A 13,279-nucleotide genomic window follows, 5' to 3' on the forward strand; every position below is an offset into this window, starting at 1 on the left:
AACGTAAATGTGATAAGAATAAAGGAGGAAATAAAAGGCATTAAAGAAGGACACATGCAGATCTAAGACAGCACAGCTTCTGTCGTGAATGACAGTAACGATGGGGAGAAAGAGACTGACACTTTTAAATGTGATCAATTAGAACAACCAAAACACGTTTTATGTGGTAACATATATTTGAAGTCTTTGCTTCCATTTCTCATCAATTTAACCTCTTTGGAAACCCAAACATGTACAGTGAGGGAGTTTCAGACCCAGGTTTTAGTCAGGGGTGGGACTGAACTCACATGTACGCCTCAATCATTCACTTTACTGCAGTCTCACATTCACTAGCTGGGACCACATCCTCTGTAACGATGGGTGATGAGGGATGAGGAAGTGTGAACTGGTGCTCCGGTTTGGGGAAGGCAAAAATGACCTCATATTGAACACCTGTAAGTTAAAGGAAATGAGATTTCCAAAGTTTCTGGCCTCCCCTCCAGCCTGTGAACGCTTGTGGGGTGGACATAGGGTTGATATCAAAATCTAAATATCTAGGTTTATAACCAGATAACAAACTAGACTGCCAAATCACCTTTTCTTTTTTGTTAAGGGAACTAAGATCCATTGATATCTGCAGTAAAATGCTGCAGATGTTCTATAAGTCTGTGGCAGCAGGTGTGCTGTTCTGTGCTGCAGTCTGCTGGCAAGGAATCATCAGAAACAAGGATGAAAGGAGACAAACTAGTGAGGAAAGTGTTGGGATTCAGAGATTCTTTTATTGCTACCATATAATCTGCCTTATGAAGAATGTATTAATAACATGTTTTACAGTATCATTTATCAGTAATATTTCCTGCAGGGTTTATATTGCATTGAATATGTCTGTCATCACATTGACCTTTCTATTTTTATAGGTTGAGTTCATTTTATACACAATGCATGAATGTGCTTGGTTAGAGTTGATGTTCCATTCTAGAAGGTTTTAAGCTTCACTGGTGAGAGTGTCCAGATGATACATGCTGAGGGGAGATGAGAACATAGCAGGTTAATTGCATGCATGCTTACGATACACATATTAATCTAGTAGCAGGTCTGAGCAAAGGCCTAAGCATCTTCTGCTTCAGTTTGAGACTGGCTGCAAAGTACTCTACTTAGTGATTAATGACGAGGGTCCATTATTAGCTCTTAGAGATGCTGAGACCTGAAGTTATTACCATAAAAGGCAAGTAATGTAGAAAGGAGAAGTTATATGTCAGTGTAAGGTTATATGTACGTGATGTACCCTTGTCTGCACGGGTTGAACTTTTGCCCGTCTGTCACCATGTATTTTTGAACTGTATTGACGTAGGTGTGATATTTTATCCTATAAAACCAGAACCCAATGTATTCTTGTCAGAGCAAAACAATCCGTATGCTGACGGTTGGTTGTTCTCCTGTGATAATAAAACTCATCGTTTGATTGCACTTTTCCGGAGCCTCCGTAGTTTTTTGTCTGGTCTAAAGTTGATCGATCTCGCAGCAAAAGCTGGCTCTGTAATTAAAGCCAGACTGGACAAGCTGGGAGATGTGATGGAAAGATGCAAACTAAAGATGTTAGAAGCTTGAACAACTTTGATCACCCACTTTATAACATCTTTATGGAACAACATTAGTATTGGTAGACTCCTCTCTCTGTTTTAACGTGTGTGGGGGTTACTTTATGAGATTAAAATAAGGCATATTTGTTTCTTCCAGTCTGCTCTGTGATGTAATTTTCTAATGTGGAGTATGTGATTTTTGCTTTTTTTGTTCCTCCAGTACAAATGTCAGATTAAAGAGTTCTGTGATTTAAATCATTTTTCTGTGGCCATGATTGGAGGACTGAGAAGGAACTGTTACACTGAGGGAGGGGTTTCACTTTGATGGCTGCTATGTGATTCATCCAGCATTTGTGGTCATCTCCTTCTGTCTTAGGCAGCGCTGCGCGCTGAGGGTGAATGACCCTGAGGGCCTAGAAGTAAGAAGTTCACTCTGACCTGCAGAACCATTAGCTTTTTCAAAGAATGAAAGCATTAGAGATGGGTTTAATCCAGCCTTGTTTGTGCTCTGATGTCTTAGAGAAGGCACGGATAACTTTGAAGTTTTAGGGTTCTGTTAATACATAAAAACTAAACTGATGCTAATGGTGTGAATCCTGTAGATATTCTTCTTCTGCTTCACACTCAGTGCTTCTAGTTTCTCAAACGGAGCAAGAAAAGTGCAGAGTAACCCATGTACAGGCTAAAGAGCCTGACACATTTCTGCACTTTTATTAGTGTGTATGTCGAGCAGCCAACATGCTTCTAAGGAACCTTATCAGTTGGTGGTTAGGCCAACTCTGTATAACATCCTGTATTTAAACATCCTGTTGTAACCCTTCATTTCACACTTTTCACTGAAGCATTTTTAAGTGCTTGTTGGCTTAATTTTTCTTTTACAAAAGTATATAATTACAAACATAGTCAATTTAAACAATCTTGAATTAGTTTAGGGGTTAGTCATGGCATTACACTAAATTATCCAGGTATCTGGATTTTTTTCTTTGCATGGAGTTTCTTTCCTTCTGTGCCTTGTAGTTAGTCGTTTTTTAACCGCAAACCTTTTTTTTTCTTTTTTTGCAAGACAGCAAGGCAATGATCCAACACACACCGGCAAGTCCACTTATAAATGGCTCCAAAAACAAAAAGAGAAACAAGTGCTGCATTTGCTATATAAGTCATTTATATTTAGCAATTTCTATCATTTTTAAGGATAAAAAAAAAATGTCACGCTGTTGACGTAGAAGTCCCAAAAACACAAAAACACGTATCAAATACGACACGCTTTTCTTTAAAGGGTTAATCACAGCTGGAATTAACTGATAAGACCCCGAAATTCTCACACTCACACAGGTTTCGCCTTTAAATCAGCAAAATCAGCTTTCTTAACTCATGATATCAGCGATACCTAGGAACAGCCCTGGTGTGTTTCTGTGTTTTGTTTCTTTTCAAATTGAGTTGTCTATGAATGAATTAAAACACTTGTAATTACCGTGAGCATTGATAAACCAGAAAATTGTTGTTTTTACAGTTCTGACACCTGTTGAATCTTCATATGATAAAAGATGGCGACACATAAAGAAGTCCTTCTGCAGACCTTGGAGGACTTGGGAGGTGATGACTTCAAAAAATTCAAGTGGATACTGTGTCAGAAGGGGGCCATGGAAGGTTTCCCATCAATCCCAACAAGTCGGCTGGAGAACGCAGACAGGCTGGACACAGTCGATCAAATGTTCCAGACCTACTCAACCAATACCGTTAAAGTTACTAAAATGGCTTTGGTGAAGATTGACAAAAATGATCTGCTGAAAAATTTGAAAGACATAACCTCAGAACCCACAGGTAAATCAGGGAAGGATTAATAAGTGGGATATTACAAAGTTATTAAGAAAGAAAGCAATAAAAACATTGATTAGGTCACGTGATTCATATGTCATAACCATCCATAGCATTGATAGACACGCTGGTCCAGCCAAACACCAGAAATGAAATTACTGTCATGTTTATTGATGAGTTAGTCATGACCTTGAATCTATTTGTTCTTGTTTTCTATATGAGTTAATGCACAAGTGCAAGTTTGCAAGTTTGAATCACTGCCTTTTTAAACATGATTGTATTCTTTTTAAATATATTAATTAAATATATATTGCTTGATTAGGTTAAACTAATTGGGAGGGTGGTTTAGATGTCATTTAAAACTGTATAAAACCTACTAACAACATATGATTTTAAAATAGAGGATTTCCTAGTCAACAATACCCAGACCTCCCTCTCCCCAGCCATCACCTCCAGCTTAGTGAAGAGATGAAATCTCCACAGCATGTCCTGGGTCTGCTCCAGGCCTCATTCCTGTGGAACATGCCTGAGAGGCAGAGGCCAGTTGTCATGAACCGAAGTTCCATGCGCAAGCTGGACCCAGAAGCAGAACACACACACCAGGGTAGGAGGGAATAAAGAAAGCAAATTTATTATAACTAAAGGTGTCCCGTGAGGGTAGCCGAAAAAACAACGTATGGAACCAGAAGAAACCGAGGGACTGGGGAGGTGAACTGCGCAGGGAATGCCGAGAGCGGGGCTGTGAGAAGCTGCAAAACAAAAGAGAAACAGATTACTGGGGTGCGGAAAAAAGGCAGCATACGAGGGAAGGTGGAGTATGCGTCTTATGGAGGTAGCCGGGCTGAGTGAACCAGAGGGGGGCTCCAAAAGGGTCGAGACGGCGAGGCTGATAGTGCTTCCGAATCTCAGGCGGACAGGTGGACAGGCAGGAAGCTCGCAAAAACGCCAAGTTGTGATCTGAGTACACAGGGTAAAACAGAGTCAGTTCCAATGGACAATTTGTCATAAGGGTTTTTCCCGCAGGTGTACGTTACCGCTGAGAGGCGACTACGGACTGGCGTGGAGCAGCAGGTAGGGCAGGATTAAATAGTCCACCTGGTGATCGCCTGGGATGGGATGCAGGTGTGGGGTTAGCAGCCACGCCCGTGGGCATGGGCATCTCAACAGCACCCCGGACGCCGGGCCGCGGCCCATGACACCAGTCACCTTTCTGAGAAAGCTTATTTCTCTCTGATGGACTGGTACAATGTCCGCATCAATCACTACTTGTTATTAATCTCTTCAATCTGTCATTGAAGAGAATGGCAACCTCAACATCGAAGTTTACCGGAAGCCCACACACATGGACCAGTACCTCCTCTTTGACTCCCATCACCCTCTGGAACACAAACTTGGAGTAATTAGGACCCTACACCACGGGGCAGAACATGTTCCCTCTAAGCCTGAAGGAAAAAAGAAGGAACACATGCATGTAAAGGAAGCACTCAAAACGACTGCACATGAACACAATGTAACAGTGCTGGTATGTAGGCCATCCCAATACCTTGCACTATTGTACTTACGTTACAGGATGACTCATCACTGACTGGTAAAACATCGGCCAATAGAAATGATTGTGAGCCACCCGTGTCCCTTAGTATTCTCCCGGGCTTCTGATCCCCAGGAAACCCTGTTAAGGAGACAAAACCATCAAAAATGAAGGGTTTAAAACACTTATCAGGTTCACTCGTGGTCATATTAGAGGGGCAGTTTAGCGACTTGACTAGGCCAACCCCTTTAGCTTGTTTTAATTGCTGGGGCACTTGTTTACGTTTAAGAGCCAAACACTCAGAAACTATAAGCTGTACGTTCCCTTGCTTTGGCTTCAAGTTCAAGATGAGCCAAATGTACCTTTAAACGTGCACCAACACTGGAATTACTGGATTCGACAGAGAAGGGCTCAAACCGTGGAAGAGAGGCTGGGGGTTTTCCCCCACCTGGTTTGACCACAATAGGTGTCACTGTCCCCTCCTCAGCACAATCCTCAGGCTGATCAGAGGTTTCAAAGACCGACGCTGCATCCCTAGTGTCCGCGTCCAAAGGGAACACACCTTTCCCAACCAACCCACTGACCACAAGAGACTTTAACTCGCTCTTCTTCATGGTCTTAGCCACAGGGATTTCATAATGCGCGGCAACAGCACATAAATCCTCCTTCCTACATGCATCAAGCTGGTCTAATGCAGGCTTAGCTATAAAATCACCCAGGCTAAACTGTGCCATATTCAAAATTTATCCCGGACGAGCCCCCACTTACTTCAAATACAACGAAGGCTTCTACAGACAAAAACATGGCTGTGCCATGGGCTCCCCTGTGTCACCTATTGTAGCCAACCTTTACATGGAGGAAGTGGAAAGGAAGGCTCTTGGCTCTTTCAAAGGAAGAGTACCCAGCCACTGGTACAGATATGTGGACGACACCTGGGTCAAAATCAAGACACAAGAAGTGGAATCCTTCACTGCGCACATTAACGCTGTGGATAAAAACATCAAGTTCACCAGGGAAGACACAAAGGATAACTGTTTGCCTTTCCTGGACTGTGCTGTGGACATTGAAGAGAATGGCAACCTCAACATCAAAGTTTACCGGAAGCCCACACACACGGACCAGTACCTCCTCTGTGGTCATGAAGTCATTTGAGCGCCTGGTTCTCTCCTACCTCAAGACCCTCATGGCCCCCCTCCTGGACCCCCTGCAGTTTGCATACAGAGCCAACAGGTCTGTAGATGACGCCATCAACATGGCCCTACACTTCATCCTGCAGCATCTGGACTCCCCAGGAACCTACGCCAGGATCCTGTTTGTGGACTTCAGCTCTGCCTTCAACACCATCCTTCCAGACCATCTCCGAGGCAAGCTTTCCCAGATGAATGTGCCCGATCCAATCTGCCGGTGGATCACTGACTTCCTGACGGACAGGAAGCAGCATGTGAGGCTGGGAAAGAATGTCTCGGACTCTCGGACCATCAGCACCGGCTCCCCTCAGGGCTGTGTTCTTTCTCCTCTGCTCTTCTCCCTGTACACCAACTGCTGCACCTCCACCCACCAGTCTGTCAAGCTAATCAAGTTTGCAGATGACACCACCCTTATTGGGCTCATCTCGGACGGGGATGAGTCTGCCTACAGGATGGAGGTTGAACGTCTGGTGTCTTGGTGCAGCCACAACAACCTGGTGCTGAATGCCCAGAAGACAGTGGAGATTATTGTGGACTTCAGGAAGCACACAGCCCCACTCCCCCCCATCATCCTGACTGACACCCCCATCACCTCTGTGGACTCATTCCGCTTCCTGGGTACCACGATCACTCAGGACCTGAAGTGGGAGCCCACCATCATCTCCGTCATCAAGAAAGCCCAGCAGAGGATGTACTTCCTGAGGCAGCTGAAGAAATTCAACCTGCCAACACGGACGATGATGCAATTCTACACCGCAATCATCGAGTCCATCCTCACCTCCTCCATCACCGTGTGGTACGCTGGAGCCACTATCAGGGACAAACAGAGACTGCAGCGTGTTGTGCGCTCTGCTGAGAAGGTGATTGGCTGTAGACTCCCATCTCTGCAGGACCTGTACACCTCCAGGACACTGCGGCGTGCAGCTTGGATCCCAGCTGACCCTTCTCACCCTGGATACAGTCTGTTTGACCTGCTCCCCTCAGGCAGGAGGCTCCGGTCCATTCGCACCAGAACCTCTCGCCATAAGAACAGTTTCTTCCCCTCTGCTGTTGGACACATGAACAATAAACGTACGACTGTTCCCACCACTAACACATGACCCTACGCTGTGTTCACTGCATCATTCCATGTTTTGGCACTGATCACCACCTGCACTCATGTATATATCTTTCTACGTAGCACTTTTAATTCTTATTCTCATGTATATATCTCATGTATATCTCATGCATATATCTTTCTACGTAGCACTTTTAATTCTTATTCTTACTTTTATTTTTTCATGTCTATTTAAGCGCAATTTATGACAGTATGTTTGCACTGAAGCACCGCAGCAATTTCCTAATGTTGTAAACCTGCTCAACATTTGGCAATAAAACCCATTCTGATTCTGATTCTGATTCTGATTGACGCCCATCACCCTCTGGAACACAAACTTGAAGTAATTAGGACCCTACACCACCGGGCAGAACATGTTTCCTCTAAGCCTGAAGGAAAAAAGAAGGAACACACGTATGTAAAGGAAGCACTCAAAACGTGCGGCTATCCTAAATGGGCGTTTATAAAGTCAGCAAAGAGGCACAGAAAAGAAGATCAGACACCAGCGAGGGAGGATAAGAAAGACAGACGCAACAACATTGTCATCCCCTATGTAGCCGGTGTATCAGAAAAACTCAGGAGAGTTTTCTCCAAGCATGACATCCCGGTGCATTTCAGACCCAGCAACACGCTCAGACAAAAACTGGTTCACCCGAAAGACAAAACTCCAAAACACAGACTTAACAATGTGGTGTATGCTGTACAGTGCAGCGAGGAATGCCCAGACCTCTACATTGGAGAGACCAAACAGCCACTTCACAAGCATATGGCACAACATGGAAGAGCCACCTCCACAGGACAAGACTCAGCAGTCCATCTGCATCTTAAGGATAAAGGACACTCTTTCGAGGATGCCAATGTTCACATTTTGGACAGAGGACAGATGGTTTGAAAGAGGAGTGAAAGAAGCCATCTATGTCCACTGTGAGCAACCATCTTTGAAGAGAGGCGGTGGTTTACGACACCAACTCTCTGCCATCTATAATCCAGTTTTGAGTTCCCTCCCCAGACGCCTTAACGCCCACTCAGATCCTGGGCCATCTGACCTCAGGAATTCGCATGATAAGGTGGAGCCAGGTTTCACAATCAGCTCACCCGAAACTCTGGCTGATTGGACCCACACCCAGTTTCACACCCTAGCTCAGGCGATTAGAGGATCATCAGGGGGTCCTTTTGTCCCTCTGTGGGGGGTTACTCCCACTAGGTTTATATCTGGGACTCTCCACCATTTGACCTTAGAACTGAAGAAGCTTCTCGGATGAGAGGTGAAACATCTTCAAGCAACTTAAAGAAGTTCAGACGCTTTTCTTTGCAAGCTCCTTTGACTACGATGACCTGGATGACTGAGAACCTTCACAGACAATCTCTAGCTCTCTTCGCCAGCATGTCTTTATCCTGTCTTCTTTCTCTCACTCCAACCGGTCACAGCACCCCAACCATACCCAGAGATACCTAAACACCTTCATTTTGGGCAGCAACTTGTCCCTGACCTGGAGTGAGTATTCCACCTTTTTCTGGCTAAAGACCAGGCTGGAAACCACCACCTGATCAAGCCAGCAGAACCACATCGTCTGCAAAACATAGAGATAAGATTCTGAGCCCATCAAAGTCAAAGCCTGCTGCCATCTGGCATGTCTAGAAATTCTGTCAATAAAAACTGGCAACACAGTTTAGCCTAACTCTAACACATTTTCACAAAGAACCTCCAACAGGATACTTCGAGGGACGTCATTGAATGCCTTCTCCAGGTCCACAATACACATGTAGATTGGCTGGGAAAACTCCCAGACACCCTCAAATGTCATTGAGAGGATAAAGAGCTGGTCCAGTGTTCCATGACCAGAAAAAACCCCATATTGTTTCTCCCATATCTGAGGCACTAATGGATGAACTCCTCTTTCCAATCCAATGACATAGACCTTGCCACAGAGTCTGACAAGTGTGATTCCCTTGTAGCTGGAGCACACCCTCTGCTGAAGTCCCACAGGCTAACCAAGCCCAGCAGGACTTCTTCAGCTTGATAGCTGTCTTCACCTTCAGTGTCCACCATCTATTTTGGGGATTACCACACGACAGGCACCAACTACCTTGCAACTGCAGTGTCTTGCAAAACTCCAGGTGTTGATCAGTTGATAACTCAGCTCCTACTCTTCACCTGAATGTCCAGAACATGTGGCCACAGATTCGATGATATGGTTACCAAATCAATCATAAGATAAGATAAGATAAGATAAGATAACCTTTATTAGTCCCACATATGGGAAATTTTGTCAAGGGTCATATACCTGTGACCTGTGACCTAGCTAAAACTAACAGTTTTGGCAGTATATCACTCTGGTGTGTCATTCAGGCTTTCTGGCATATCTAGAAGGTAGAGAGGGAAAGAGACAGCTCTTTGTCAAGAGGCTAGCAGACATACCACTCTAGGTAGTGAATAAACACTTGATGAATTGTACCAGCATGCCCGACACAACTTTCCTGTTGATAATCTTGGCCATCATAATAAATTGAAATGAAAAGAAAAAGCAGAGTGAAAAAGGCAAGTTAAGTGATACGACACTTGATTCTTGATCATGGATTTTCTGTACAGTATCTACTCATTTGATTTGAGATATTAGGTAGACAGGCATGCTCTTTAGAGGTTTTTAAAACTAAGCTGAAGACATATTTGTTCACCCTATCTTACATGTCTTGATTCTATGCCTTCTAGTTTTTAAATTCTTACTGTTTTTAACTTGTATTGTGTTTTTTACTTGTATTGATATGTATCGCTTTTATTTATTTATCTTTTTAGTTTCAAATAGCTGTACAGCACTTTGTTTGAAAGCGCTGTATAAATAAAGTTAGTATTATTATTTAATATTTTTTTCTTCTTTCAGAGATTCAGAGATTATGTCAGCACAAGTTCAAGTCAAATCTGAAGAAGAGGTTACAGTGTGTGTTTGAGGGGATTGCTAAAGCAGGAAACAAAACAATTCTGAATCAGATCTACACAGAGCTCTACATCATAGAGGGAGGGACTGCAGAGGTCAGTAATAAACATGAAGTCACTCAGATTGAAACAGCATCCAGGAAACTAGACAGACCAGAAGCAACAATTAGACAGGAAGCCATCTTTAGAGCCTCACCTGGAAGAGATGAACCAATCAGAACAGTGCTGACAATGGGAGTGGCTGGCATTGGGAAAACAGTCTTAGCACACAAGTTCACTCTGGACTGGGCTGAAGGAAAAACAAACCAGGACATCCAGTTCATGTTTCCATTCACTTTCAGAGAGTTGAATGTGCTGAAAGAGGAAAAGTTCAGCTTGGTGGAACTTGTTCATCACTTCTTTACTGAAACCAAAGAAGCAGGAATCTGCAGCTTTGAAGACTTCAAGGTTGTGTTCATCTTTGATGGTCTGGATGAGTGTCGACTTCCTCTGGACTTCAACAAAACTAAAATCCTGACTGATGTTACTGAGTCCACCTCAGTGAATGTGCTACTGACCAACCTCATCAGGGGGAAATTGCTTCCCTCTGCTCACCTATGGATAACCACAAGACCTGCAGCAGCCAATCAGATCCCTTCTGACTGTGTTTGTATGGTGACAGAGATCAGAGGGTTTACTGACCCACAAAAGGAGGAGTACTTCAGGAAGAGATTCAGAGATAGGGAGCAGGCTGGCAGGATCATCTCCCACATTGAGACATCACAAAGCCTCCACACAATGTGCCACATCCCAGTCTTCTGCTGGATCACTGCTGCAGTTCTGGAGAATTTCCTGAAAACCAGTGAGGGTAGAGATTTACCCAAGACTTTAACTGATATGTACAGCCACTTCCTGGTGCTACAAGCCAAAGGGAAGAAGGGCAAGTCTAATGGCGGAGCTGACAGAGATTCATGGTGGAGTCCCGAAATCAAGAAGATGATTGAGTATCTGGGAAAACTTGCCTTTGATCAGCTTCAGAAAGGAAACCTGATCTTCTATGAATCAGACCTGACAGAGTGTGGCATCGATATCAGTGATGCTTCAGTGTACTCAGGAATGTTCTCACACATATTTAAAGAGGAGAGAGGACTGTACCAGGACAAGGTGTTCTTCTTCACCCATCTGAGTGTTCAGGAGTTTCTGGCTGCTCTTTATGTCCATCTGACCTTCATCAACTCTGGAGTCAACCTGCTTAAAGAAAAAACATATCAGTTGTCTAAAGTTTTCAGAAACAAACATACAGTTAAACAGTTTTACAAGAGTGCTGTGAAGAAGGCCTTACAGAGTCCAAATGGACACCTGGACTTGTTCCTCCGTTTCCTCCTGGGTCTTTCAATGCTGAACAATGAGAGTCCCTCACAAGGCCTGCTGACACAGATAGGAAGTATCTCACAGAATAATCAGGAAATAGTCCAGTACATCAAGAAGAAGATCAATGAGAACCTGTCTGCAGAGAAATGCATCAATCTGTTCCACTGTCTGAACGAACTCAGTGATTGTTCTCTAGTGGAGGAGATCCAACAGTCCCTGAGATCAGGAAGTCTCTCCACAAATAAACTGTCTCCTGCTCAGTGGTCAGCTCTGGTCTTCATCTTACTGTCATCAGAAAAAGATCTGAATGAGTTTGACCTGAAAAAATACTCTGACTCAAATTCAGAGGAGGCTCTTCTGAGGCTGCTTCCAGTTGCCAAAGCCTCCAAGAAAGTGCTGTAGGTGGAGTTATTAATAATTTATTTAAGTTTAAGTTAAGTTCCTAAAAAGTAAGAATTATTTCTAAGTCTGTGTATATTATTGCTTTTCTTTCTTAGGCTGAGGGGTTGTAACCTCTCAGAGAGAAGCTGTGAAGCTCTAGCCACAATCCTCAGCTCCCCATCCAGTAATGTAAAAGAGCTTGACCTGAGTGAAACCAGTTTGCCAGATTCAGGGATGAAGCTACTTTCCTCTGGACTGATGAGTACACACTGTACTTTAGGCAGTCTCAGGTAAGATCTTAAACACTGCAGATTTGTGTAATTTCTTTCATGTCATCTTTCTTGCTCAATGTCAAGGACACCATCATGACATCATAAATTTTAGTGTATAGTCCATATATATGTGTCCATACATGGATGTATCATGACAAACATTTGCAACAGATATTTTTTTTACTGCTCATCAGATGAATTTTTAAAATGAATAATTTATATCTAACAAATCATGTAATATTAAGCACACTCACAAAATGTGCACACAATTTAGACATCAGAAATCAGTACTTTTGATTTACCCAACACAGGGAGGGTTCATGTTAATGTCAGTGGAACTAAGTGTACTATTTTTCATTCAGTTTAAGGAGTTGCAATTTGTCAGAAATCAGCTGTAATTCTCTGGGCTCAGCTCTGAAGTCCAACTCCTCATATCTGAAAGAGCTGGAGCTGAGTTCCAATGACCTACGGGATTCAAGAGTGGAGAAACTCTGTGGTTTTCTGGAGAGTCAGAAATGCAGACTGGAGACTCTGAGGTCAGACACCTTGTTTTAGCTGAGCACTGAGATGAATATAATGTAACAATGCTTTACCTGATAGATGTCATCAGCAGTGTTGGTCAAGTTACTTGAAAAAAGTAATCAGTAACTAATTACTGATTACTTCCCCAAAAAAGTAATCCCATTACTTTACTGATTACTTATTTTCAAAAATAATTAATTACTTAGTTACTTAGTTACTTTTTAAAAACACGATTTACAACCTGAAGAGGTGATAAAGCGATAGATCTTTCAGCCCAATTCTATTTTTTCTGCATAATCCATCATACAAAATGTAATCAAATGGAAAAGTCCCTTTTTAAAACTTGTTTTATCAGTTTTAATCTTTTAACTTTATGCATCAAGCAAAAATTAAATTATATGCAACAGAATTCACATTCTGAACTGGAATACATGTCTACAAATGGCTTTTATTAGAACTTCTACTGAATGTGGGGATGTGAAAATTATATTTTAGCATGATCATGTGTTCAAGTTCTCACCAAGTAAATTGCATGCCAGCAAACACCTACTCTGAGGAAACTCACTCTTTCAATTAGATGCAAGTAAAACACAGCAGAAAATAAATAAAATCAAAGACTAGCGGTCCTTTTGCTCTA

General features: G+C 42.9%; 1 protein-coding gene across 1 annotated transcript in view; it reads left to right on the forward strand.

Moving 5' to 3' along the window:
• The window catches only part of LOC113029560 (NACHT, LRR and PYD domains-containing protein 3-like), a 37,644-nt gene that overhangs the window by 586 nt on the left and 23,779 nt on the right, over positions 1–13,279 (forward strand). The window contains exons 2-5 of the mRNA XM_026180471.1: positions 3,070–3,380; positions 10,065–11,865; positions 11,965–12,138; positions 12,483–12,656. Of these exons, the coding sequence (XP_026036256.1) occupies positions 3,104–3,380; positions 10,065–11,865; positions 11,965–12,138; positions 12,483–12,656 (2,426 nt within the window). The 5' untranslated portion in view covers positions 3,070–3,103. The remainder of the gene's footprint in view (positions 1–3,069; positions 3,381–10,064; positions 11,866–11,964; positions 12,139–12,482; positions 12,657–13,279) is intronic.

The sequence above is a fragment of the Astatotilapia calliptera genome, chromosome 9 (assembly GCF_900246225.1).
Source record: "Astatotilapia calliptera chromosome 9, fAstCal1.2, whole genome shotgun sequence".
NCBI lineage: Eukaryota > Metazoa > Chordata > Actinopteri > Cichliformes > Cichlidae > Astatotilapia > Astatotilapia calliptera.